Source organism: Haemorhous mexicanus, chromosome 19, assembly GCF_027477595.1.
Source record: "Haemorhous mexicanus isolate bHaeMex1 chromosome 19, bHaeMex1.pri, whole genome shotgun sequence".
NCBI lineage: Eukaryota > Metazoa > Chordata > Aves > Passeriformes > Fringillidae > Haemorhous > Haemorhous mexicanus.
The window spans coordinates 11,980,663-12,003,638 of record NC_082359.1 but is presented as its reverse complement, the minus strand read 5'-3'; the positions used below and the strand labels follow the sequence as shown (position 1 = coordinate 12,003,638).

Sequence of the window (22,976 nt, the reverse complement as noted above, 5' to 3'; positions counted from 1 at the left end):
CAGCCAGCACGAAGCTCCACAGACCACTGCACATCAGGACAAAGCTTTTGTGATCTCTGATTTTGAGGGACCACAAACATTGTGAGATTTTACTGCAAAATGCTCATATCTGAGAGCCTGGTGTTTGCACTTTGGTGGATTGGATATTTGAATTTCTGGCTATCTCCAAAGTTCAGGAGTTGCAGTGGAGGTCAGAACTTCCTCCAGTTATAGTAACTGTATTATACTGCACTCCCCTCTTCAGGATTGTTAAAGAATTTTGCAGACATTAATGACACATCAGTACCATGCTCACATTCCATTTTGAAGATGAAGAAACTGGGGCAGCTCAGTGCTGCTCACCTGGCAAGGGGCAGAGCAACCTTTCAAGGGATGACAAATTGGGGTGACAAATTGCAGGCTGGAACTTCCGAGAACTGAAAATTTCAGACAAACCAGGAGCACACAGAAAAAATGCTCAGGCACTATTTCAGTTTTATTTCTGAACGAATGTATTTTTATCCCTTGGTTTCCAACAGGTTTTCCTTACATGGAGTACAGGTACATATTTCTGTTCTATAAATGTCACATCTTAAGGCCTGTTAATAAAACAGCCTTCTTTGGAACAGCACAGATGGGGGTTTTCCTTCATTTGTGTTCAGTTATTAGGGATCCATATTGAATTTAACATCCTTCTGTCTTCCCTGCCAGAATGAGTCAGATGGCAAATGCATTTCTCTTTTGGCACAGGTTCTAACTGAATCATTTTCCCAGACTAGGTTGTCACCTAACGGGATCCTAAATTAAGAGCCCATGTTTTATATAAAAAGCTGGATGGATAAAATGGAAGGGCCCTCCTGCACTGCTCCTGGCAGAGCTAAATCTCCTCCTGTACCAGGCTTTTCACTTCTAAACACCATTTAAAACTGGCCATCCTTGGTTTTAGCTTTGACTAAGGACTAATTAATTTTCTTTAAAATATTTCCCTCTAGGCTATGTTATGCTTCCTTTTCCCTGGCTTTAGGAGCTGCAAGGTGCAAAGTACATAAAGATCCATCCTCTGTGTTCTCACACTCAACAGAATCACCTTGAAGGTAGGTACAGCCAGAGTCAGCAGCTTGATGCTGAATTTGATTTTGGTGAAGGTGTGAAAGACTTCCCTGTGCTGTGTATAGTGCATCTTTTGACCAAAAAAATTATCTCACACTTCTAGAAACTTTATTGGCCCTTCCTATTGGTTTCTTCCAAAAGCCAAGCTTCTGTCTCCTAATTTTGAAGCCCCTTATAATGAAGTATTTTATTTCCATTACAGACATAGAAAAGACACTGCAGCCATAAATGCTTGTGTGCCTCTGCCAGAGACAGAATCACAGGCCAGTGCCTGTGCCATGTGCCAAATCTTAAACATTGATTTGTAGAGAAAATGCAGAGAATGTCCAACCGTGTAGGGCTGCACATCCAGAGCCTACCCTACTGTTGGGCAGCTGAAGGTCACATTTATTCATATATTAATGCAGAAATGGCAGTGCAGAGCACGACAGGCTGCAGGAATTCCAACCCCACAGTTCTCCTGGGGCTCTGCTGCAGCTGTGCTTGTTTCAGTGGGCTTGGGGGAAACACACACACATGTGCCAATAGCAGAAACACCCCAAAACTCCAGGTAGGCTGTTTGTCACACATCCACACATGTGTTGCCATGATCCTTTGGAGCAGACACCACAAATTCTGCTCACAGATGTGCTTCCACCCCCCTCATCCTTCACACCAACACACACGTGCACACACACTGCTCCCAACACACGGACACACCTGGTGTACCTCTGTCCTCACTTCAGCTGGGAGGGAGCTCAGTCATTCACAGTGCTGGGTTCTGGATTTGGAATGAGAATGGTGTTGATAACACACTCTTTTGGTATTTGTTAAGCTCTGTTTATCCTAAGTCAAGAATTCTTTTTTTTTTTTCTTTTTTGTGTATCATGTTTTGCCAGTGAGAAGGTTTGCAGAAGAAACTGGGAGGGAGGAAAGCTGGCACAGATGACCTAAACTGGCCAAGGGGATATTCCACAGCACAGAACATAATGCCCAGTGGCATACTGGGGGAGTCACACCGGGGGGCTGATCTGGATTTGGGGAGGGACAGTCTGACATCAATCAGCTGGAGATGAGCAATTTCATTGTGCATAGTTTGTTTTGGGTGTTTTTCCTTTCCCTTTTTATTTTCATTATTATCTATCATTATTATCCTATTTCATTTTATTTTCAATTACTGAACTGTTCTTATCCCAACCTACAAGTTTCACTTACGATTCTCCTCCCCATTCCAGTGGGAATGGCGGAAGAAGAGAGGGGAGAGTTGCGTGGGGCTTAATTTCCAGCTGGGCTTAAATCAGGACGGCCTCTCCGGGGAATGCACATCCCCTCCTTTCCCACATTCCCACACACGTGGTGCCCTTCTCCCTCTCATTCCTCTTCTCCTCCTCCTCCTCTCCCAGGTGCGCGCTCCCGTGCGCGCGCCCGCCCCGCCCCGCCCCTCGCGCGGGCGGGCGGGGCCGCGCTGTCCCCCCCGTTGCCACAGCGACGGGCCCGGTGCCGCAGCCGCACCTGCGCCTGCGCCGCCGCCCCCGGTGCCGGTGCCGCCGCCGGTCAGTGCCGGCCCCGCGGGGCACCCGCGGTCCTTCGGGCGGGGCGAGCGGCGGAGCCGGCTGGGGCCGAGCAGGTGAGGGCCCGGGCGGGGCGGCGGCTGAGGCGCGGGGGCTGCGGCGCGCTGCTCTCTCCGCCCCGGGCCGCTGAGGGGGCGTCAGCGGCATCGCGACCCCCGGGGCCGGCTGGGGAGCGGGGTGGCGGCATCGCTGCTGGGGCCTTTTTCCGCCTCACACGAATCCGCCGCCCGCCGAGGGACCCTCCCGTGGGGGCGGGCGGGGCTGTGGGGGCGCCCCGCGGCCGCGTTGGGTGGCAGAGCGGCCGCGGCCCCGGGACCTGCGGCGGGTGGAGGAGCCGCAGCTCGGCTGGGCGGAGGTAGCCTGGCAGGAGGGCGCGATCAGCCCCCAGGGCCGGTCACAGCCCCCCCGAGGGCCGGGCAGAGCCCCCCGGCCTGGGGCGGCCGTTGCGGGGCAGCGAGCAGCGCGGCGGGTGCGCGCAGGGCGGCTCCGGGCCGGGCGCTGGCGCTGGACCAAAGCGCTTCCTGCGCGCTCCTGTGCGCATCCAGGGCCCTTCTCTGGGCACCGGGGCTGAAGGGACTGCCCTGCTTCCCGCTGGACCCCCCTCGTCTTTCCGTTTGTGCCGGTTCGGGGGAAAGGACGTGTCGGTATTTCTGTTTGGGATGTGCCCCGGCCAGAGCCCAGGAGAGCAGCCGCACATCTCCTCCCGCTGCGCCGCCCGCACCCACCGGGACAGGTTTTACACCGCATCCTCCCGCATCCTTCGCAGGCGCCTTTTGCATCGCGCCTTTTCACTTTACAAAGTGTCGTTTTCATGAGCAGCACAGGGCCTGCAAAGGGCTGGACGGGTGGATTGTGTTTATTTTGGAGTGGGTAGGGACTAATTGAGAGGGGGAGGCTTTTCCTTTGGAGGAGAACGCCTGTCGTCTGTGGATCTGGCAGCAGAGAAGTGCAGGGCGTCTTCAGACATGGAGATGCTTCCAGACGCAGTTTCCCTGCGCAGGACATGGGGTGGGACAGCGGGAGGAAGGAGGGGCCCTTCCCGCCCTGGACAGCAGCGGAATGTCCCTGAGTACACCTTATTAAATTGAGTAAAGCTGAGACACGGGAGGTGAATGTGATCACAGAAGCTGAGGCAGCCCTGGGGGTGGAATTCTCTGTTTTGATCTGCATTGCAGGTGCATAGGAAGCATCCAGGGTACTTGTTGGCTTTACTTAGATGGTAAGATGCTTACACTTAAAAAGCTGTATTGAGCTTTTGCAATATCAATTATACTCCTTAATTAAAAAATAAAAGACAAATGGATGTGACTCTAATACAGTGTCTTTTCCCATATAATTTGCTCATTAGTGAGTGCAATTCTGTAGTGCATTATTATGACTGAGCCTCTGGGAGACTGACATTTATGCTTTTAAACTGCACATTGCTTTTTGGTCTGACAATTTAAAGCAAGTGCTTTATACACAGATAATGGCTGACTTGTAATATTGTTGATTTTTCAAGCTCTTGGCTGTACTGAGGCTCCAGCAGTCATTCTTAGTAAAACAACAAAGATAGGAAGGTCATAATAGAGGAAAGTATCAGCTGCTTAAGTGGAAGGAAAGAATACTGGCTAAACTGATGCTAACCACTTGTTTTCATCCTGTTGTTCTACTTCTGTTTAATATATGTGTAAAATTTCCTCCCTCATCCCCTTAGAAAAGTCAAGGGTCTCATGACCAATCTAGATACTCTAAGTAGTTTCCAGTCCAGTAGTTCTTGCAAACTGTAGAACAGCAATAATTTAATTTCTTACCATTGTTTCCTTCTTATCAGATTTCAGATACAGCTGCATACTTTCAAGGCTTTAAAATTATTTTTAAAATGTGTTTTGTTACAAAAATCCCACTGTTCCTTAGCTTGCCCTCCTTCAAGAGGCTGTAGGTGTTAAGGGCCATCTATTTGTTCATCCAGATCTACCACATTAGTCAGTCCTTTAGCTGCAGGAGGCAGAACACAAACTCCCTAATGCTGCTATGGCAGAATGTAGATCATAATGTAAAGTAAAATAAAATATTTATCTGACATTGTAAACAGCATAATAGAGGGAGGACAGCTGTAATTTTTAGGCATCTCATTTCTGTTCTGTGGCTTAAAAAATAAGAGTTTAAAGGAGCAAAACTGAAGGATTGTTTTCATAATGGATAAAAAGATTGCTATATTAATCATTTTACTCAAGTTCATGTTTAACTTCATTTTGCTTAGTAAAGTTTCAAAAAGGTAGCAAGTTGTAGTTTATTTTATAGAGAAAGCAGACATCTTCATCTTTCTGAAAACTGATAATGCTGAAGAATTTTTTTTGTTGACAAGATACTTTCTGTGCATATTTATGTATAAATCAGTTTGGAACTAAAAGTGATGGGTTTAGTTCAGTAGCACTTTACTGAAAATTCAGCAGTCAAATAAGTTGAGGGGGGGCAAAGTTGAGTGTGTGAAATAGCCTTTTCTTATTGCTGGTTTGGAAAGCACAGCCAGCAAAAGGAACATTTACACACATTGAAGGACAGGTGCCTGGCACACGGGGACACGAGTGGCTGTGACAGTCCCAGAGCACAGACACTGCTCTGCCAGGGGCTGCTGCAATGGGCCAGGTGTGTAACCAGGGCCAGCACCCCCAGAGGGGTCCAGCAGAGCCCCCCAGGAGCAGCACTCCACAGCCTGGCTGGGGGGGAGGTGGGGGGTGCCCTTTGTTCAGGCACAACCAGCAGGGCTCTGCTGAGACAAACCCTTGGCTCCCTTCTTGTGCACAAATCCAATATTCATCTGAACAGCACATGAAGATGGCAGAGAGTTCATTGAGTGGAGCAGAGTGGGGATGTCATTCCCCTTGGTTAGCACCTGCTGTCCCTCACCTCTGTTCCATCCCCTTCACCTGTCTGGCTGCAGTATCATCAATGAATGTGGGCCTGATTCGTCTCTGTGCTCATTTTTAAGTGATGTAAAAAATATCTTCCTCTAAACCAGGATGTCCAGCAGTGTGATAATGGGTGTTAGTCTGTCTCCATGTGAGCAGTGAATGATTTTGTTTAATCATGTTTTGCCGTTATCTACCAGCTCATTTCTCCTGGTGATGTTAAAGACTACGGTACTATAAATAGGAACAATGCGTTTATTTACTAGTAGATGTTAGAGGCATGGCAAAATATTGCTGAAACTGATGTTTTCAGAGTATTGGAGCTTCTGCAAGCTGTTCGTTTGAGTGCTTTTAAATAATCATTGAAAAATGCTTTTCTTTGGACTGTGATTTCCTTTCTGCTGTTGGGGAGCATGTTTGTTCTCATTTTATTCCAAGGAAACCATTGGTTTGTATTTAAAATATTATAATACATTGCTGCTTGTTGGTTTCAATTATTTTTTTGAGAGAGATAGGGTTTAAAATCAGTGTTATTTAAAAACAGTGCTGGACTGACTGAAAACTGTTAAAATGTCATGGCTTCTCCGTGAACAGAATGGTAGCTGTCTCCAGAAAGGCTGAAAATATGCCAGGGAACAGTAGCTCCCTGTAATCCGAGTCGGTGCCCGGAGGGAGGGCACAAAAGGCACGGCAGATCGCCTTTCTGTGGAGCAGAGGTGTGGAGCTCGGGAAGAGTCCATCTGTGAGGAGACGCCGTGGGAATGATGTCAGAACCAGCAGGTTCCCTTTGTAAGAGAAGTGTGTCTGCTTGTTTCCTTTCCAGCCCCAGGAAAGCTTGGTTTAGCTGTGTGGCTTTATTGTCTCAGTTTGAGGTACCTGGGTTATGTAAGGGAGGGTATAAAGCACCTCTGTTTGGGATCCTTTGTCTTGGCATCCTATTTAACACCAAAAAAAAAATCTTACTTAAGTAAGATTGGACATAGGTCATCACCACTACCAGATTTCCTTCATCAGCAGCTCTCAAAACCTTTAGCAAAGTGGGGACCAATTTTTGTGTGTTTGATCATAATTGCTGTTCTAAAATAATAAAAATCGATGCCTTATGAAACAGAATGCATTAGAGAAAAGCATCTCCTCAGCCTGTTACATTTGCCTGGAAATAGCTGTGCAGTTCTGTGGAGTTGCTTTGCAATGGCTACTCTCTGTAAATGATCTCTCAGGACAGATTTAGCTTCCTGTAAGGCTTCAGTGCCTTCTGCCATGTTTCACAAATATTCCTGGTAACCTCTGAAGATCATAATTTCTGCAGTTCATGCAGTAGGAGCTCAGGCTCAGGCGAGTGCCTGGAGCTGGCGCTGCTGCAGGAAGCAGTTCTGCCTGTACCACCCCCTGACCTGCTTACAGATTCTATTTTTTATTTTTATTTTTTTCACCTTCCCCAGGCATCTCCAGTGCTGCACAGTGAACCTGCCACCTGCAAACAGCCAGTGGGAAAATGGGTTTGTTTTCAGCTGCGCCTGTTCCCTGACCTGGTTCACTGAATGACCAGGAAGGTGATTCTGGAGCGTTTCAGGAATGCAGAACTAAATTCTTGCTCAGTGTATGTGAGTGGGATGGGTGAGACAAAGTCATGGCTGGGCTGGCTGGAGAAATGGTCTCATGTCTGCGTGGTGATGGGTTTTTGTCAGGTTTGGGAGAAGAAAAAGGCCCAGCCAAGATGGTTATGTGAAACCAGCTTAGTAATTCTTTTGGTTTGTGTTTCTGCAGGCTTCAGAAAGGGCAAATTTTTATATTGCACAAATATATTTTCTTCAGTTTCTGGTGCAGTTCTCACATTCTTGATCACAGAGGGCAATAAATGAGAGAGAGCATGCAGTGTTTGTGAGTGAGTATGTGATCTGTGAAAGAAGCCCATGACTATTCCATAGTATAGTGTTATTTCTAAGCATGAATTTGGAGTTATTCTTAACAGATCCTTGTACCAAAACCACCCACAGCCCACCTTACTAACTGAAGTCCTGATTCAGCTTTAACTGAAGCAGGAGAAGTTTCTTAATGACTTTGGAAAAAAATAGAATGAGGCTCAGGGTTATGTGTAACATTGATATTGTGTTAGTCCGGGAGAATCGAATATTAATTTTCTTGTCATTCTTCTGACAAAAGAAGTTGGTTTACTAGAAAGACTAACATGTCTTTGCAATTTTCTGACTGCCTGGTTGTGATTGGGCTGCAGTTTGTATTCTGTGGCTTTGCTGGAGGTTATATTAAAATAGCAAATTGTTTTATCCTCAGAATGAAAGGCTGAATAAAATAGAAGAGCCATTCTTAAGGAGCTTGTGCTAGAGAGCAGAAGAGAAGCAACCTGTTCCTCTACCTGAGATGTAATCTTGCTTGTGAGGGCTTTTATTGTCACTTCATCTTTGTTAAAGAGGTTCTTTTGAAGTAGTCAGTGTCATTTAGGTAATGCTGTCTTTGTCTCCCTAAAGTGAATTAGGCTCAAATTGGGTAATTTTCAAAGCTTCCTGCCAGAGTGGGCTATTTGTTCCTGACAGCTGTACAGCCATAGCTTTGCACACCCTGGTATTGCTCATAATAACTGTGTCTGTATAAAATGCCACTGCAGGACCATTTGATTTGGTTCTCTAATAGTCTCTGTCACAGTAGTGATTTTAACATCTGATTCCTTTTAATCTCTTCCCTTGTGACAGCTCTGGGGTTGGGTGGTCTCAAGGACAGAGAAAACACCATGTGAACTATTCCTGTTAGTGCTCCTGACTCCAGGTAGACAGTCAGACACCTAGGCAGTGAGTTCTGTGCAAAAGTACCAGCTGGTTCCTTTGGAGCATCCAGAATTAAATCATTGCTACCAGGGTGGTGTCCACACAATTATTCTTCCCGCTGCCATACCAGCTGCTGTAGAAGTAACAAAAAATCATCTCCTTACTAAAATGCTGAAATGTGTGCTTGCAGGACATTCAGAGGTTAACTGTAAAGAGTTTACACAGCCTCTGATCAGAAAATGATGGGAAAGTCAGGCAGAGAAACCACTGAGTAAAATAGCATCGAAAGCAGTAGAAATGGAAAAGGAGCTGAGAAAGCGAAGTCATGTCCTTCCCCTGGGAGCACAGTGGCACAGATCCTTCTTCCCCTCCATTGTCTCCGGGAAAGAACTACTAATTTTGCTTGGTGTAAAACACACGGATGAAAAGATGAGAACAAGTTAGTGGGTCACCAATGATGTGTAAGCATTGCTATATTGTAATGCAGAAGGCTGAGGATAGAGGTGTTACTGATAAGGGAGCACTGGAGAAGGGGAGGGATGGCCCGAGGTGGGTGTGTAGGCTGAGTGTATTGACTAAAAAGCTTGACTTCAGCAGCACTGGACTAGTTGAACTGGCTTAGCACAGATGAATGAGGGGTGAGCAGAAATTTGAAACTGGAACAGTTTGTCACTGAGCTGTGTTACTGCTGGATCTACTTCAGGAGAGGTGTAGTGGTGTGATAGAATCAGTTTGTGGGGGACTTAAAACAAATGTCCAGGCAAGGAGAGCAAAGCCCTGGAGTTGGCTGTGGAGGCTGCAGGGTCTCCTTTGTTATGTCCTTTGAAAGGAGCTGAGCAGACACTTCTGAGATGGCATTATGTCTGGGAGATGGAGAGCTGATCTAAGCAAAGAACAACAAAGTGGCTGTCAGTAATTTCAGCATTAGAGCTGTGTTTGGTCACTTCAGTGACAATCTTTAAAATGGGGTCTGGTTAAAACTTTGGAGGTTCTTACAAGAGGTATCCATTGTCCTTACTTAGTTCTTGAAATTTTATTTTGTATAACAAACAAATGACATTTTGGCAGCTTTTGTTACATTTTGATGGAGCACTGGCCAGTGAGCAGTCAAGAGGAAAATGTCTGCCCATACATATTTCAAGGCTATGAGTTGGCAGGGAGCTAAAGCAGCTTCTCAGGTGATGGTCACCCCATCCACGTTAAAGGAGGTTATTGTGTTCTCTTGAGTGGATACCAAACAGGAATGAAAATGTTAAATCACTGTTGTTTGGGCTTCGTTCCATCCTTTGGACTTGTGTCTAAGGTCAGAGATTAGCATCTCCCTCCTCCTATCTTGCAGCAGGGCATAGAGATGCTCTGATTTTGTGCAAAGGCATCTGATACGCAGCCAGATGCTTGTTGCCTTGAAACATTTTGAACTCTATCCAAATGCTTAAGATCCAAAAAGGCCTGGAGCCTGCACATCCTCTGCAAGGCAAGATGTGGCTGTTAAAATGTTAGTGACTGTTTATGGTGAGTGTGTGATTAAGTTGCATTTTAAAAGCTCCCTTTTAAAATTTTTTTCTTTTCCATATAAGATTTTGTGTGTGTTTATTCCCTTTTGAAGAGAAGATGCACTTGTAAGGGGACAGAACAGTTCCTTTTTAAGGTGAGCTTGCAGGAATGATAATTGAAGTTACCTTCTCTGCTTTACTGGAAGATGATGGCTTAGGTAGGTGCAGTCATGATGAAAGTGTTACACTTCACATTCCCAAGGGAATTCTGTTTGACTCACTCCATTTGTTCCTCCTTGGCTATATTCAAGAGAAATTGTGAATCCATCGTTTGGAGGAGTTGAAGCTCAATCTCTGAGCTATGTATAGCTATCTGTAACATTAGGTGTTGTGGTGGTCCTGAGAAATGAGAAATTGTGGATGTTTGAAGGGTGGAATGCAGTGCACAATCTGCACAAAGCCTCTCTCACTGACAGGTTGGACATTTGGTGTTCAGGGCCAGTCCTGCTGCCAAAGAGGAGGTGTGTCACCATCACCCCTGGACACTGCAGTGTCCCTTTACTGTTCTGTCATCCTTCCCAAATGCTCTGCACGTTCCCAGGGGACTTTGCCAAGCTCTGCATTGCACAGTTCTGTCTGTGTAAGAACATTACAAACTTTTTTTGTTTGGAGACAATGGGGAAGGGGGAAAAAACATGGTGACAGAACTTTGTGCTGTGCATGCAGTCAGTGTTCTTCCCAGCACTGGTCATTTATCTGCTGGCATCCAGCCAGAGCCTGGTAGATTTGGGAGCTTGTCCCACCAATTTCCATGGTGGGAGGTGGAGATTGTTCTTCTGGGCTGTAAAGGGCACCACTGACTTCTGCATTTGCTGTTTCTCTTGTGATGTGTGACCTTCTTGTTTCAGAGAGCCTGAGATGGAATCAGTGCAATCCCAGGACTATGGGACATAGCAAATCTATGTCTCTGTATAGTGACTCTGTGCAAGACACTTTCCCTTTCCCTGGTTTGACAGTAGATGGTTTTGGCTGTTTCCCAGAGCACAGGGGATGGACCTCACAGTGCTGGCTGTGCTGTGGAAAAAGGTTTGAGTGGGTTTGGAACTGGATCTGCTGCCCACACATCCATGGAGGCTGTGGCTTCACCTCGCTGGCCTTCCCTTTCCCTTGAAGGGAAGGAGAAGGACAGCAGACACCCAGGCTGCTCTGAGGGAGAGAAGCACAGAAAGGCTGCAGAGGGTTGTGGGAAACTCCCAGGTGCAGAGGGGCTGCAGCTAAAACTCGTTGTGGGTTGATTTAATTGACCTCACTGATTAACTTAGTGCTGCTACAGGGATGATGATGCTCTGGTGCTGGTAGTTCTTATTTTCTTCCTAAGCCCCATAACACTCGCTTGCCTCTGATTATATTTGTTTTCTTCAGAGCAGGTAATCCTGGTGTGATCTTTCAGATGCAGAAGATCAAAGTGAAAAAGCAATTGAGGAGATTAATAGTGAGAGCCTTGTTCTGGTTTTTTGTTTTGAACATTTAGGAACTAGTTTTTAATGAACGTGTTTATTTGCAAGGACTGAGCTATGAACAATTACTATCAGTTGCTGGTGATGAAATATTTTCCTATTCAGGCAAGTGTTTTCCTGTTCAGGTTACAGTTACAGGTGTAAAGCCACCATTAATACCCATTGTTAGAACAGAAGCTCTGGGCTATTGTGTGGAGGCTTTTCTTTCACCTGCTTCTATGACAGCTTAGGTTTTCTTTTGGGAAATACATTCCTCGATTAAGGATCCCTTCTGAGCCCCAGTGTCCTGCACAGTCAGAGCTCCAGCTGTGGCTTTATCCTGCTGTCATGCTCGGTGGATCAGAGCAGGATGAACACTGAGGGAATGGGATGATTCAGTAAAGCTCTCGTCTGATGTCAGCTTTGCAAGCCAGAGGATGTCACTTTGAAAATGTATCACAGCTTAAATATCCTCACTCCTCAGAATTAATGGTGCCCCACAGTAATGGCTGTGACTGTGTAGTGCCCCTTCCAACAGCCCTCCAGCACTGTGGCTGTGAGGGACCACTAGTGTGGCAATGATGGCAACAGTGATGTGTTGCAAAATTTGTTTACCCACTCTAGAAATATCTTTTTAGAATGTGTTTGGTCCGTACTTTTTGCTTGTTTGCTAACAATGCTATGACCCTTTCACTCGACAAAGCACAGCTGGCACCACCTCCCACATTCCTGGGCTCTGAACTTAATCCTTGATCCCTGTTACAAGGTAACCAGGCTGTTTGGCACAGAAGTGGATTTCTTAGCACCTTTCACACCTTCATTTTATTTTTTTAACAATCAGATATTTGTGTAGGGATAAGTCAGTAGAAGACTAAGTCAGTTCAGGTCACTGATGAAATCAGGAGGGCTCTGTGTGTGTAATTTCTACACCACATCCCCAGGTGCTTTAGTGCGTCACCAAGATGCAGAAGAGCACCAAGTCTGGTGTTCTTTTGGGGAATAAAAGTATAAAATTAAACTCAGGGCTGTGATATGTTTAGGAATAGCTAAAAGTGTGTCACTTGCTCTGAGCTTATGCTCTACCAATTTTAAACTGGTAGAAAAAAATTCTTGCCATAAGACTCCATACCAAAGAGTCCCAATGGATCACACTTGCCATGCCAAGGCAAACCCATTAAGGTCCATCCTGAACACCTTGTGGGGTCCCATAATTCCAGGCATGGTTGCAATGCCACTGCAGATGGTTGTCCAGGCAACAGGAGTTCTGACTCTTCACTTATCCTTGTAACCTAATTACTGTAATGATTTCTACACATACAACAGAATTTAGCCTTTCCTACTGGCTGCACAGGGGTCTTCAAGGATGTCTGAGAGCATCATTCTGTGTCTGTATTTGTGTGTGAGCACTGCTGTAGCCAAGGCTTACTTTTACAAGGCTGTTCTGTAAGGGAAGCCCAGTGGTGGAACAGGTTTCCATGTACTTGTAACCTGAGCAAGAAAAATCTGTTTTTCTCTTTGAGTGAAGCATTATCCTTGTCTTGCTCTGTGTCATTGGGCCCAGTGTTGAGGAAACCCAAGAACAGCCAGAGCTTCCCTTGTGCCAGTGCCCACATCAGTTTGGGCACCCCTGGCTGTGCTCAGACCCCTGCTTTGCCTTTTCCCTTAGAGCTGCTGCATTTGAGTCCTTTCTCCCTTCTTCTTGCCGAGGATTTTGCCAATCCCTGCGTCCCTGGGGGTAAGGGAAACCCTCAGCAAGATGGGCACAGTAGCCCATTCCTCAGAACTCTGCTTTTAACTTTTAACAGGATTAATGACTTAGACTGTCTGAAGCTAATCCTTTAAATGTGTTAACTCCAAACAAATGAGTTCCCTGCTCCTGCCTACAGTATAATTAGGCTTTTTATGAACTTGGAGCACTTGTAACCGAAATAGTCCTGAAGCAGAAAAACCTTTTGTGGCATTTGATGATCACACATCAATCAATGCATTAACAGTAGAATTCAGCCATACCTGCTGATCCTGGCTACAGAGGGAGGATCCCCATATGTGCAAAGTAACTCACCATCACAATTCCATGTCTGTTCCCTGGCAGGGTCAAGATGGCCACCTCAACCCTGGAGAACCAGCTGCAGAGTGCCCAGAAGAACCTGCTCTTCCTGCAGCGGGAACACACCAACACCCTGAAGGGGCTGCACGCGGAGCTGCGCCGCCTGCAGCAGCGCTGCACAGGTGCCATTCCTGGAGGGGCTGCTTCCCAGGGTGGACATAGGGTCTGCAGTTTATATCTCAGAGCAAACTGGCTAATCAAAGCCAAGGTTTTTTTCATTTGTTCTTTAAAAAGCTGATAGTTCAGCTGTTTTACATATTTGCTAATTTGTGAATCTCCCTTCTTGCTTTAGGCAGTGGGAAGAGTTAATTCTGTATTTATTGAAAGCTGCCATTGTACATCTGCTCACTAGGTGATGTATGGGCTCTATGATGATGTTCTAACAAAAATAAACAATTTTTTTTTCCTCAGATTTAACCTATGAGCTGACTGTAAAGAGTTCAGATTCATCAGGTAAGAAATACATGGCTTTTTTTTTTTTATGTTCATGTTCAATTTAATAATTTTTTTTCAATGTTTGTATTTTCTTTTCTACTCTCCAGACTTATTTATTCGTGAAGTAAACGTCAAAAGTTCTTTCCCAAGGTCACACAGGAAATCTGTAAAAGAGCCAGGAATAGCACCTAGAACTGCTGACTCCACTAGACAGTTCCCTGCTTGCTATATGGGAACACAGGACACAAATTTTGGGGGCAGAAGAGTGAGACTATTTTTAAAACTTGGCTGAGCTGGTGCTGTGATTAACCACAAAGCTTTTATATTTATATATGTGTGTTTGTATACACTAGGTCCTAGTTATTTTAGATGCATTATGTTAACAACAGGTAAAGAGCAGGAATAAAATAATTCCCTGAGGTTAACCCCCTGGATCAGGGATGGTGTGGGATGACTGAAGTTCATCTTTTGGATTCCACTCAGGGACGGCAAGAGGAGCCCTAGTGTACTGTTTTACATAATGGCTGTTGTTAATTTGAAACACTTCTGCTTCTCCTGTTCTTCTAGAAAGTGGTGGTTCAAGAAGTGATGAACTCAAAAGTAAGTGCAAAGATCTTGAAGCTCAACTGAAAATCAAAGAAGCCGAAAACACTGAATTGTTGAAAGAACTTGAACAAAAGAACGCGATGATAATGGTGCTGGAAAACACTATCAAAGAAAGAGAAAAGAAGTATTTGGAAGAGTTAAAAATGAAAAGCCATAAGCTCAATATGTTGTCCAGTGAACTGGAGCAGAGAGCGAGCACGATTGCCTATCTGACCTCTCAGCTGCACGCGGCCAAGAAGAAGCTGATGAGTGCCAGCGGGACTTCGGAGGGGACCCCCTCTGGCAGCCCCGTGCTGTCCAGCTACAAACCGTCCCCTCCCAAGGACAAACTGCCCGAGACGCCGCGGCGCAGGATGAAGAAGAGCCTGTCCACACCGCTGAACCCCGAGTTCGAAGAGGCCTACAGAATAGGCTCGGAGAGCCGGAAGCTGGTGCTGCGAGAGCCCGTGGATGCCATGCCCGATCCCACGCCCTTTCTGCTGGCCAGGGAAACAGCAGAGGTGCAGCTGATCAAGGAGAGGCCGTTGGTCATCCCACCGATCCCTTCGGATCGCGCGCCCGGCGAATCGCACAGCCCCGCCCGCGAGAAGCCGCACAAGGCGCACATCGGGGTGGCTCATCGCATCCACCACGCCGCGCCCGCCCAGCCCCCGCAGGAGGTGGAGACCCTGGCAGTGGATCAGGTCCATGGAAGCAAAGTGGTCAGAAAGCACTCGGGGACAGACAGAACTGTCTGAGAGCACCACGGAAGCGCTGTTCTGTGCTGGTTATGCACTGTGAGCCTGTAGGGTAAATAGCACCTGCGGTGAAGTTTCTTTTGATGCCCCATGCATGCCAAACTCCTCCCGGGTACATCATTAATACATTTTGCTCTAACGAAACCTCCTAGGACTGTGTTCATATGGCAAGGTATATAACCACTCCATGCTGTGGCCAAATCAGGGGGACCTGACCGCTTGCTTCCAAGTGCTGCTCCGTTTAGTGTAACTGCACGTGTGGGCAAAGGCACGGGCTGCGTTAGTGAGCGCTCTTAGAGAGAACACCCCTCCCTCACACTGCAGCCACACGTGTTGGCTGGTAACTTGGCCTGGCAGGGGGGGGTCTCTTGTCTCCACTGGGTGTGTGAGCACTCCAGAGCCATCACTGACCTCTGCCACAGCAGCAGCAGCAGCACTGAAAGTTGGGCACGTGTATGTTCACTTTATTGACCTAAGGACATCCCCGGAGCCCCAGCAAGCACTACTTGATTAATCCTAAATACTTTGGTTTGTGGCTTTAAGTAAAATATGGGTGGGGGAAGCACCATTTAAACAGTTAACAACCCTCACAGAAAGAGTATGAACACTGGGTTGTTTGTGGGGATCGTTTTGGGTTTTTTTTAATCAAATAGCTTCACGACACATTTTACGCTAGTCAGTACACTGCACTTGTAGCACCTTCCATACTGGCTCAGAGCTCCTTTTCAGGGAGGAAATGTAACTGGCTGTCCAATATGGAAATGGTTCTTTATGCTCTAATCTGCACTTTTTTTGTAAAGGGATTATTTTTGTTTCCTAAAAACCTTAGTCTTGTTCTGGGCATCATCAGAGAGTGCTGGCTGCTGCCAGCCTAGAAACCTGAGCTGCCCTTCTACAATGTGAGTATTTAGTTGTAAGTGATGTGACTGATCCATTCAGGAGAACCTGGCATCCTTGCTTTCTGTCCTTGTGGATTGGGATGGACTTGCCTTGCACTTGACCAGATTCCCCTACTCCTTTCTAGTAAGTAGCAGGTAGACCCAACAGCTGTTAGACTACTTGGTTCTTTTTTTTGTTGGTTTTTTTCCTAGGAAAGAAAGGCATACTAGGAGCTGGGAGGGTATATAGTTTTGGGATAGGAGCACTAGTTTGTCCATTTTTCTTACATTCTGTTCACCTCTGCTTCACTCTTGTCTGCAGCCTCTGAGTAGGACCAGCAAGAAACACTGGCTCCCAAATGCTGCTAAGCTTATGATGTGCCTTTAAAATTTTGGAACGTGTATTCTCTGTGACAGCTGATGAAGGATCCCTGCCTGCCCCGTCCCCTCCCCTTGCCAGCTGTAGTTTGCCCCTTGTAAGCTTTTTCTGGAGCTGTGTTGGTGTGTGTCCCTGCAGAGCCTTGGCCCACTGTCAGCGTCCCCGGCCAGGCCTGGCAGGCTGGCAGAGCTGCTCTCCCGCCCGTGGTCCCGCTCGATGCCCGCAGCATGACCCTTCCAGCAGGGCTGATCCCGGGCGAGGCTCTGCCCTCTGCACCCTCTGTCACTCGCTGTCCCAAAGCCCCAGACCCGCCTCAGCCTCACGCCTTGCTGGCTCTGTGGAAGGAATTTGTTTCACAAGTGGTGGGGAGGGATCAGAAAGGGGTTGGTTAAAGCAAGGTTGTTATTCAGAGGTTTACTGGGTTTATGTGTATTGCGTTAACCAGCAGCTGATTTGGTTACTTTGGTTGTTGGCACCATATTTTTATGGTCATGTGTTGTATGAGTGACCTACCCTGCCACTTGTTGGAGGCTGGTGGGAGGCACCGCTTCCAGGCAGTGCAGAAGTGATGCTTTGGGCAATTAAAGACATTTCTTACAACCACCCAGGCAAACCTTAGTCTTTGTGTGTGCCGGAGCAATTTACTCTCTCTTTGCAGCCACAGACTGGCTTGGAGCCATTCCAAAAGGAATTACAAAAAAACCACTATTCCTCAAACACATTTATTGGGAGTATAATACAACCAAGCTAATACTAACTAAAGTCAGGTGTGCCTAAGTGAACGCAACCCCACCCATGGTGCCGGATCTCCGCCTGGGTTCAGGGTTTTTCCCTGCGCCTCTGAAGGGTTTCATTCTGGGGGAAGAACATGGTGCCTATTTTGGGCTGTCATTCAGCATTGAGGGTGAGACACACGCCTTGGAGGACCCAGTGGGAAATGTGCCTGGTGGTGTACAGGTCAGCTTCAAAGACCAGGCCAAAGCCCATGGCATTGCGGCGCATGGAGGTCGTGTACACCGGGGTCCGGAGCGTGTTCTGCAGGAGGAGGCAGCACGGGCACTGAGCAGTGCCTGAGCTGCTGCATGCAACTGCAAACAACAAGGGCCTCGAGGAGAGGGGACTGGCTTCAGAAATTCACTTTTTGTTAGAGGTCTTAAATAGCCACTACCCAGAAAATGGAAATGTCCTTTATGTTGTTTACTGGGGATGGGAAATATTTGAAAGAGTAGAGGGGAGTGTAAGAGTGCCTGAAGGGGAAAAGAGACAACAAATGCATCAACCCCCTTAGAAGAAAAAAACTGTAGTGATGGGTAGTGTAAGAAGAAGTGTTAAACCAGGTGCTTCATGTGGGAGTGGTAATGATAAAATGCAGCTTCTGGGCAGAGAGGGCAGGGCCTGCCAGCTGGGGAGCTGTGACAGCAGAAGGAAGGTAATTCAGGAGCCTCACCTGCAGTCTGAGCCTGTGTGCTTCTATGGGGATGATCTTCAGGATGGGCAGCTCCACCACCGGGACACGGGGCTTGCTCTGGGTGAGGCAGCCCTGCTCTATGTCCCAGTCTGCTCCTTCCAGGAACAAACCAGAAACATAGCAGCCTGTGAAGGCAGAAAATGCAACATTTGGGTCAACTGAGCTCCTAGAAAAGATCTAGGATATCTTTGAAGGTAAGTGTTCCTGCAGTCCCTCTTCTGGGCACTGCAGTCATCATCACAAACACACTACATTTCAAAGTGCAGCTGCACAGGGTGCAGTTTTCTGAGAGCTTTGTTTTTATCATCCAGCTGTACTAGGAAATCAAATTAAATTGTCTCAGTTGCAGTACACATGATAAACAGCAGCAGGAATAAATGTGATTTGCTGCCCTCCAATTGCCCAAGTCACAGAGAGCTTTGTAACTCCCCTGGGCCTGATCACTGGGTCACTGAGAGCAAGTGAAGGGTCAGGACAGTTGTTCTGGTACAAATATCAAGTACAACATTTAGATTTTAAAAAAATGAGACTTTTTCCCTCCTCTGTTCCCAGTCAGAACTGGTACTCAGTGCCTTGCTTAGCTGGTCCCTGTACCCAGCTTTATATTTAGTTATTAGAGCAGTGCTAGGCATAGAGAGCTTGTAGAGATATTTACACAATAAATGATACATATTTTTAGGTGCTTTTTGCTTAAGTACATTTCAATACATTATTTGTGATGTAAATAGATCTTTACAAGCATAAAAAAAATCAATGTGCCATATATATGTATATATGTATATATACACACTTTTATATTTCTATATATATATTAAAAAGTATTTTTAGGGTAAAAGTATTTTTAAATATATATACTTATATATATACACACACATTCATGCACTCACATATATACATACTTTTTTATATATATATATATATATATATATATACACATTCATACTATTCATACACACACATAGACATACATACATATATATATAAAAAGTATGTGTATATATATACACACACACACATATATATGTAAAGTATGTGTATATATATTTACACACATACATGTATATATATAAAAGGTGTGTGTATATATATATATATACACACATACATATATATTAAAAAAGTATGTATGTATATATATATATATATATATATATATATATATATATATATATATATATACACACACCCACACACATTGATACACACCCATATGTATGTATGTATATATAGAGAGCAACCAAGGGAGAGGTCCCTGCCTGTGGGTGGGCAGAGTGTGCTTCATGCTCACAGGAGCTCTGCAGGGACAGAACCCAGCTACTTCCCAGCTGGAAATCATGAGGACTGTGAAATGCAAACCCAGGGCAAATGCCTGCCAAGGTTTAACCTAAGTAATTCAGCGTGCCAAGCAATTTCTTTTTCTCACCAATTAACTACTTCATTGGTTTTGCCAAGCAATTGTGAAAACACCTACCCTGAGCAGCCCCTTCAGTGATGTCTTCTGCTTTCCTGTACTTGGTTACCTCTGTGTAGAGGGTGGAGTGATCCAGGGGCCACCTGTTTTTCCTGCAGGTGGCTTGAACAAGAGCAGTCAGGTAGGACTCAGGAATGTGCAGGCCTGACAGCCACATCACCTCAGGCTCACCCTCATTGACCTGCAACCACAGACAGGGATGGGCAGCACCTGGTACTCACCCTGCACTGCCCTTGGAGAGGAGCTGGGCTGAGTCTGCCTTGCATGCACAGCTATGCAGTGCTGGCACCAGTTCAGGAACTTACCTGAACTGTTCACTGGCTTCTGCCCCAGCCTGCACAGCACACTGTGCAGGTTAACAGAACAAAAGGCTGGCTGGAGGCACTTGCTTACCCAGCTGGTGTACTGGTCATAGCGAGCTCTAAAGAAAATAATCCAATTTCCAAGTGTTTTGAGGGTGTCGGGGGCCAGCCGCCGCCAGATCCCAGGAATCTGCCCATTGAAGAGAGCCTGAGCCACATCGTCCAGTTCACTGCTCATTCCAACTTCCCCAGCCAGGGCCTGGAACAATGGTGAGAGTTCTGAGGGCAGGCAAAGCCCAGCTGGTCCCATGGAGGGCTGGGATTTTACTTACCCGTTGTAGCTCAGCCAAGGACTTTCCCATCCGAACAATGAGTTTATTAAAACGTTCCAGTTCCTGCAGCAGCACCACAGTCGTAGGGGCAATGTTCACTCCAAATCCTTTACGTATCTGGTCAATATCAAATACTTGAGGTAATTTGTTTTCTATATCCTTGGCAACATTTGCAATATATTCATCTCGACTAATTCCTGCACCAGTTTCACCTGCAACCAAAAAATTCTGATGAGACTAAATCTGTATTGAATCTCCTGAGAGAAGACAGAGCTGAATCACCTTTTGGCATCAGTCTCCCCTCTTCTGCTCTGACCTTTGTCCACAGCCCTGCATGTCCCCAGCTGTGCCTCTGGGCAGGTGTTGAGCTGCCCCAGCCTGGCAGGGCTGAGCCCTCCAGCAGCTTTGCTCCCTGAGGCCAGACACAGCCCCAGATCACTTCCCACACACAGGGGCTGCTGTCCCTGTCCCCAGGGCTCAGCACTTGCCACTGAAGATTTCCTGTTCACAAACCCAGTTCAGACAAGGCACTCACCAGTCTGGGGCTGCAGCTCGAGCAGGTGAACCCACATGTCCCGCACCGCGTGCATGTAATACCCGATCTCGGCGTTGGCGTGCAGGCCCAGCACCTCGGGGGTGTTGGAAAGTGGCAGAGCTTCTATGGCCTCTGGAATACAACCACACAAGCTCTGGTAACCAGAACACCACAGCAATTTTGCTATTGCTCTGCTTGAATAAAAAAAATCAAATGCTAAACCTGGTGTTGGAGTGATGCACAGAATGAACACTTCTAAACGCAGACTCCCCCACATAAATATTATATATTATTAACAAAATTAACATGCTGCTTTACTGAGGTTTTGTGGTTTGGGTTATTTTTGGGGTTTTTTTAAACACCCAAGGAGCTCAGTGACAAGCTCACATTCCAAAGGCCTGCTCCTATAAAGCAGTGGATTATAACACTGCAATCCATAACCAGCAGTGCCTGGTGTTCTGTTCAACTTCTCACACCCAGCAGCAATGTATGGAGACAAAGTACACTGGACACAGACTCTTTTTTAATGTGGCAGGAGAGGCATTTCTTACCAACAAAGTCATCCTTTCCCTTTCCTTCTGGAATTTTATAATCAACTGTGTCGCTTTTATAAAAATGGAACACCTGGAATGTGTCAAACAGGAAATCCCCGAGGTACTCATCCATGTAGACAGTCAGGATGCGCCGGTCAAAGCTGTCGATTGCACGCCCACCATACATGACCTGGGAATCGGTGACATCAATGTTACAGCACTGCCTTTTGGAGCAGAAAATACAGCTTAAAATAATCACTGAAAGGTCAGAAATGCTCTTTGCTTTTGCAGTGGCTGTGGTGTAACACTGTCTCCCTTATGGATGCCCAGGATATCTCCAGTCCCCTCACAGGGGGACAGGAAGGAAATATTTGGCTTTGGTCTGGAAAGAGCTGCTCTGGGCACTCCTCATCACCCACCTGGATGATTTGTGTGCAGTGGTGCCTTTCTGAGGCACCAGCTCATGCTCAGCTGGGATCCAGTGCTGCAAAGTAACATTTTCCTGCAGGACTTCATGTTGCAGCAGCTGCCAGTGCAGTGCACCAGCTCTGAGAGCACTCATTTGTACAGCTCCAGTGCCACCCCACGTGCCAGCAGCCCTGTGCACTTCCAGCACAAGTCCCAAGGGCTCTCTCAGAATTAATTAAGCAGTGTCACTCCCTGTTGTGCACACAGAGGCCCTAATTCCCTGAGACTGAGGTTAAGGCCCTTGCTCTGGGCTACACTGGAGCTTCAAACCTGTCCAGGAAAGATTGCCAGCTTTACTTGATGCAGCCCATGCAGAAAGGAATCTTAATTCATCTGAATTGCTGTGGCATTGTATCACTCACCTCCCCAATAAGATATTTGAGACTGCTCCAAGGGATTTGATCATCCTTTTGTTCAAAAGCTTTTGTCAAGTATGTGTTAAGGATTTCCATGCACACCTAGTGAATTTGTTGGAACATGTGAGATAAGAAGATTCATAAATCAGATATACATATTTATAGGTTTTATTTAATGTAGTTCTTGTTTGAAAACTAAAAATTATTTCTGAAATAATTAAAAAGTTAACTATAAATCCTCCTAAGAAAAGAAACCCATGAGAGAGGCAATAAAAACATGAAAGATTGGTAATGTAATTTTTAGCATCCTAAATTGACATTATAAAAGATCAGGAGTCTACATGACTCCTCAGAAGCAGAAAAAAATACTAAGCAAAATCTAATTGTGAGAAAGGTTAAAGCTGGATAAATTCTGTGTTTTCAAAAGTAATCTGAGCTACTCAAGAATATAAGAGCCATTGCAATTGTTTTCTTACCTGGAAATCAGATTCATTAAAATCATATGGTACATTCCAGCCAACCTTCCCAAACTTCCTTCTCTCCTGAACCACAGCATGGAAAAATGCCAGGACATAGACTAAGGATTTAAAGGCAGGATGTGGGCACTCCTCCAAGGCTTCAGGGGGAATTTTGAAGTAGGTGGCTCTCATATTCAGTTTCAGACCATTAGGTGGTTCTGTAACAACCTATCAAAATAATTAGGGAAGCCATCAAATACTGGATAACTTGAGGAAAATACGTTGTAAACATATCACATTAAGTAAGCTATACAAAGCAAGCTTGACATTTTAAGTTGTTTTCCAAATGCCTGTCAACTATGGATTTTTTCCTCAGTAAAGACATGAAACAGACCTTTTAAGTTTATCAAGGTAAACACACCTATGCAAAGAGAACTCTATATTATTTTGGAATTAGTCATATTATTGTCAAGACATTAATATTTCTCATACTTGAAGATCTAATTTACTGAAATACCAGTACTTTGCACATTTTGATGTGCCCTATATCCTCACAGTAAGATGCTTTAACAACGTGGCTTTGCTGCTGATCAAAGTGCCAGAGCTGCTTCC

The 22,976-nt window shown here is 45.9% G+C and overlaps 2 protein-coding genes across 3 annotated transcripts in view; one reads left to right on the top strand and one right to left on the bottom strand.

The window, feature by feature from the left end:
* Window positions 1-2,578: 2,578 nt before the first annotated feature.
* CCDC92 (coiled-coil domain containing 92) lies at window positions 2,579-17,044 on the top strand. Of its 2 annotated transcripts, none has more exons than XM_059863387.1 (4): window positions 2,579-2,695; window positions 13,392-13,528; window positions 13,818-13,859; window positions 14,409-17,044. In XM_059863387.1, the coding sequence occupies exons 2-4, from the start codon at window positions 13,399-13,401 to the stop codon at window positions 15,182-15,184; spliced, it is 948 nt and encodes a 315-aa protein (XP_059719370.1). In that variant the 5' UTR covers window positions 2,579-2,695; window positions 13,392-13,398; the 3' UTR covers window positions 15,185-17,044. The 2 variants fall into 2 exon arrangements, with proteins under 2 accessions (XP_059719370.1, XP_059719369.1); XM_059863386.1 differs by lacking the exon at window positions 2,579-2,695 and adding an exon at window positions 6,998-7,130.
* A 105-nt stretch (window positions 17,045-17,149) lies between these two features.
* Window positions 17,150-22,976, bottom strand: part of DNAH10 (dynein axonemal heavy chain 10) — a 49,531-nt gene continuing 43,704 nt past the window's right edge. The window contains exons 69-77 of the mRNA XM_059863870.1: window positions 22,383-22,592; window positions 21,913-22,008; window positions 21,101-21,272; window positions 20,550-20,681; window positions 20,015-20,226; window positions 19,774-19,941; window positions 19,381-19,561; window positions 17,889-18,034; window positions 17,150-17,476 (exon numbers count right to left, since the gene is read on the bottom strand). Coding sequence (XP_059719853.1) covers window positions 17,330-17,476; window positions 17,889-18,034; window positions 19,381-19,561; window positions 19,774-19,941; window positions 20,015-20,226; window positions 20,550-20,681; window positions 21,101-21,272; window positions 21,913-22,008; window positions 22,383-22,592 — 1,464 coding nt within the window. The 3' untranslated portion in view covers window positions 17,150-17,329. The remainder of the gene's footprint in view (window positions 17,477-17,888; window positions 18,035-19,380; window positions 19,562-19,773; window positions 19,942-20,014; window positions 20,227-20,549; window positions 20,682-21,100; window positions 21,273-21,912; window positions 22,009-22,382; window positions 22,593-22,976) is intronic.

Bases quoted from the DNA above. Each gene is read 5' to 3' on its own strand.
- CCDC92 (XM_059863386.1), top strand. From the start codon at position 7,072: ATGACCAGGAAGGTGATTCTGGAGCGTTTCAGGAATGCAGAACTAAAT. The intron at 7,131-13,391 runs GTATGTGAGTGG...GTTCCCTGGCAG, and splicing joins GAACTAAATTCTTGCTCAGT to GGTCAAGATGGCCACCTCAA. The intron at 13,529-13,817 runs GTGCCATTCCTG...TTTTTTCCTCAG, and splicing joins CCTGCAGCAGCGCTGCACAG to ATTTAACCTATGAGCTGACT.